Below are 3,215 nucleotides of genomic sequence, written 5' to 3'. Positions count from 1 at the left end.
GGCAGGAAAAGAAACCTTACCCTCGCCCAACACCCAACACTTGTTGCTGTGCGCGGCTGTGCGCTCACTGCATACTCCTAACATTATTTCGGCAGTGCACTAGATTTCTGCGTGCGACCTGCGGCATTGACTAAGCCGCCAGCGGCGAGCTCCCACGGCCTGGTGACTCCCCCCCCCCCTCTTCTTACCCCCCGCTCCCTTATGCTCTGGTTGACGAGGTATTAATGCACTCATACTCGGAGAGATGAAAGCTGGCGTTCGGTAGTGCTCCGTGAGCCCCCCTCGGCCCGGGGCGGAGGGCGCAGGGAGGCCTCCCAGCGAGCCACGACGAGCAGCAGCAGCGCTGCGCCTTGTGTATTCATCTTTCGTTCCACTGCTCGTCGTTCATTACATTTCTTGTTCCCTTTCCATCACCTCTGCTTTTAATTTGACATTCATGCTTTGGGCGAAACAATAAAGAGGCATGAGAAAACAGTCGCCCGCCCCTGGCACTTCGGGACCCCCCACCCCGCGCTGTTGTTATTGTTGTTCACTGGGTCATAGTTTTGTCGATTTCTTTTCGGCGGGGCGGCCTGCGCTAATGTTCATCCGACCTCCTAGCACCAGCATACCGCGAATACAAGTACGATGTGGTTTAACCGAGTTATCGCTTTACTGGTTCGTTGAATCGTTCAGTGCAACTCGTTATCACCTAGACCCGTGACTCACTTTGAACACGGTCCTGCGGTGGTGCCCTCCGCATGCCGGCGGCTGAGCTGTATTGGTGGTTCAGCTCTTACTCTTCTTCACTCATCCTCTCTCTCTTTGCCTTCTCTTTCTTTACTCTCTCGCTTTTCTGTCTCGCGTTCAGCCCAGCCGCCCGCAGACGGAGGGGAGAACCTCTATCTGCGGCTGGCTGCGTCTCTATTGAGGCGTACTCCTCGGACGTGTCCCCGGCGAGGGCCTCCCCGGCCCGGCCGCTGGTCCCTTCCCCGCCAATTGCATGCACTACTCCTACACCGGGGCGTGGCGGGGGGCGGCGCGGGGGCGCGGGGGGCGGCCCCACCGCGGGGTCGGGCGCCGCTCCCGCCGGGGTCGCCCCGGCTAGCGCGAGGGAGACGGCGGCCGGGGCCGGGGGCGCGCCGGGGGCGGGACAAAGACAAAGGGAATCGGAAGTTGAGGAGGCTCCAGGGCGCTGGAGGGGGCGCCGGCTGTTTGTCTTTTCCGCATTATAAAACGGCGCCTCCATTGACGCGAAGGGTTCAGTACGTTGCAGAGGGTGCGCGAGGGTGTTGTGCTGTGCGTGTGTCAGTGTGTGTGTGCCCCCCATGGCGAGCACCATGGCGTCGGCGTGCACGTGCTGCTGCCTGCTCGTCGCGCTGACAGCGGCCTCGGCCACCTCGACGACAACGTCGTCGCCGCCGCCGCCGCCCAGCACGGTGCGCCCCGCCTCCACGCTGGTCGAGGCGATGGACGGCGTGTCCGTGACCGTGGACGCGGACGGCGCCACGCCCGTGGGCACGGGGCTCAAGGTGCTGCTCAAGCTCTACGACGACTGCGCGCGGCGCGACGGGCTGGTGCAGTGCGTCAAGGTGAAGGCCGCCACTCTGCTGGACCGGGTCGCGCGCGCCGGCGACCTGCCCATCACCGAGACCCTCGTCCTGGTGCGGCGCGGTGACGCGCACCGCAGCCAGGGCGGGCGCGCGCTCAGCGAGGCCGAGGTGGAGGCCGCGCTGCCGCCCGGGGACTCGTACGCCGCCAAGGACGCGCGCCTCAACGAGCTGCTCTGGGAGCGGCTCGCCAGGGTCCTCAGCTCGCACACCGTCCAGCTCAGCTTCCCCAAGGTGTCGGCGTCCGAGATGAGGGGCATCAGCAGCGGAGGCACAGGTGAGTCCACCGGCCAAGCCGGGTTGTTGTGCAGGGTGTGCAGGGGTGGGGTCCTGGGCAGGGGTCGTAGGAGAGTATCTACTGTGTTAAAAGCACACACGAAAAATTTGACCGAGGGGCGCCCAACTGTGGTAATCAGGTGTACACAGACTTGGTAATCACTGGTAATCCCTTCTAATCCCTGGTAATCCTCACATTCGTGAGGTCCTTTAAAAGGACAAATTTGTTGATTTAGATATGAATTTTTGTGCACATCTTGCCTAAATGCCAACGCGCATGTTTAATATATGGTAACTTTGCATCCCTCCCATGGACAAAATCATGATTTGGCCAATCAGAGAATGCAAATTTGTTACTTGCATGATGAAGAATCAAGAACTACCAAAGAGTTGCACAAAAATTCATCTTTCTCGGAACAAAAAATTGCCGTTTCGATTTAGAATGTAGGTGGATCATACCTAGTATACATAGGTAATCTTTGGTAATCATTGGTAATCTTTGCAATCTGGTAATACGGTGTACACATTTTTATGGAGTCGGCACCCCTCGAATTTGACTTATATTATAGAAGAGATTAACTCATAAGGTACTGGCAGGTGAAACTCTTTCGTCCTTGTCAAAGAAAATGAGGTTGGTTAAGATCCTATCGATATTTTTCAAGAGCAGGATCTTGACGATTTCTACGCGCTTGTATTTTCAACACGTTGACACAGGCGTTTGCCCACTTTGTGCGGGGCTTTATGTACAAATCGAATCGGGAAACGGTCGGCCTTTACCTGTGGGGAAAGAAATAGCCAGTATAGTTAACTTCGTGCGTGGAAGTGTTTGGTGTGAAATTGTCAACGTCGTCATTCATCATTCATAATGTAGATGTGGCAGTAAGACAGCTTATTCGTGCGTCACGCTCTCAGTCGACTTCGCGTACTGTAGTGCTGTACATTTACTGAAACTACAAGAACTTCTGTTTCAGGAATATGTGCACTGAATTCAAAGTACATCGGTATCGGGGCCTGTGATATAACAGGTACACTAGATTGTTAGTGTTTGCTACGTATGGGATGTGCGTCGTTCTGTGACCTTTTGTTTTGTCAATTTTTCTCCAAACTAGGACCATTTTTTTTCCTCCCAAGGCGACAGGGGTGGCATGGCGGGGCGTTCACTGTGACGTCAACACAACTGTCGTTTCTTGTCCAAATGTTCACTTTCGGCGTCCCATTTCCCTCGCGCCGACACACTTCCCGGATTGGAATGTAGGCGAGGTTGGCGGTGACACTTAATACAAAGTTGGTGGGGACCGCAACCACAGCCTCCTGCGCAGCGCGCCGTGCGCGCCGGGGAGGGCCCCGCGG

General features: G+C 56.6%; 2 protein-coding genes across 2 annotated transcripts in view; both read left to right on the top strand.

Annotated features, from left to right (window-relative positions):
• Positions 1-3,215, top strand: part of LOC113209235 (uncharacterized) — a 100,541-nt gene that overhangs the window by 14,366 nt on the left and 82,960 nt on the right. The window lies entirely within an intron of this gene.
• LOC113209234 (uncharacterized) overlaps positions 1,257-3,215 on the top strand; it is a 3,759-nt gene continuing 1,800 nt past the window's right edge. The window contains exon 1 of the mRNA XM_052266711.1: positions 1,257-1,866. Within this exon, the coding sequence (XP_052122671.1) occupies positions 1,308-1,866 (559 nt within the window). The 5' untranslated portion in view covers positions 1,257-1,307. The remainder of the gene's footprint in view (positions 1,867-3,215) is intronic.

Source organism: Frankliniella occidentalis, unplaced genomic scaffold (genome assembly GCF_000697945.3).
Source record: "Frankliniella occidentalis isolate FOCC.00 unplaced genomic scaffold, Focc_3.1 Scaffold3, whole genome shotgun sequence".
NCBI lineage: Eukaryota > Metazoa > Arthropoda > Insecta > Thysanoptera > Thripidae > Frankliniella > Frankliniella occidentalis.
Note: the sequence above shows the minus strand (reverse complement) of the source record. Positions and strands in the feature narration are given on the sequence as shown.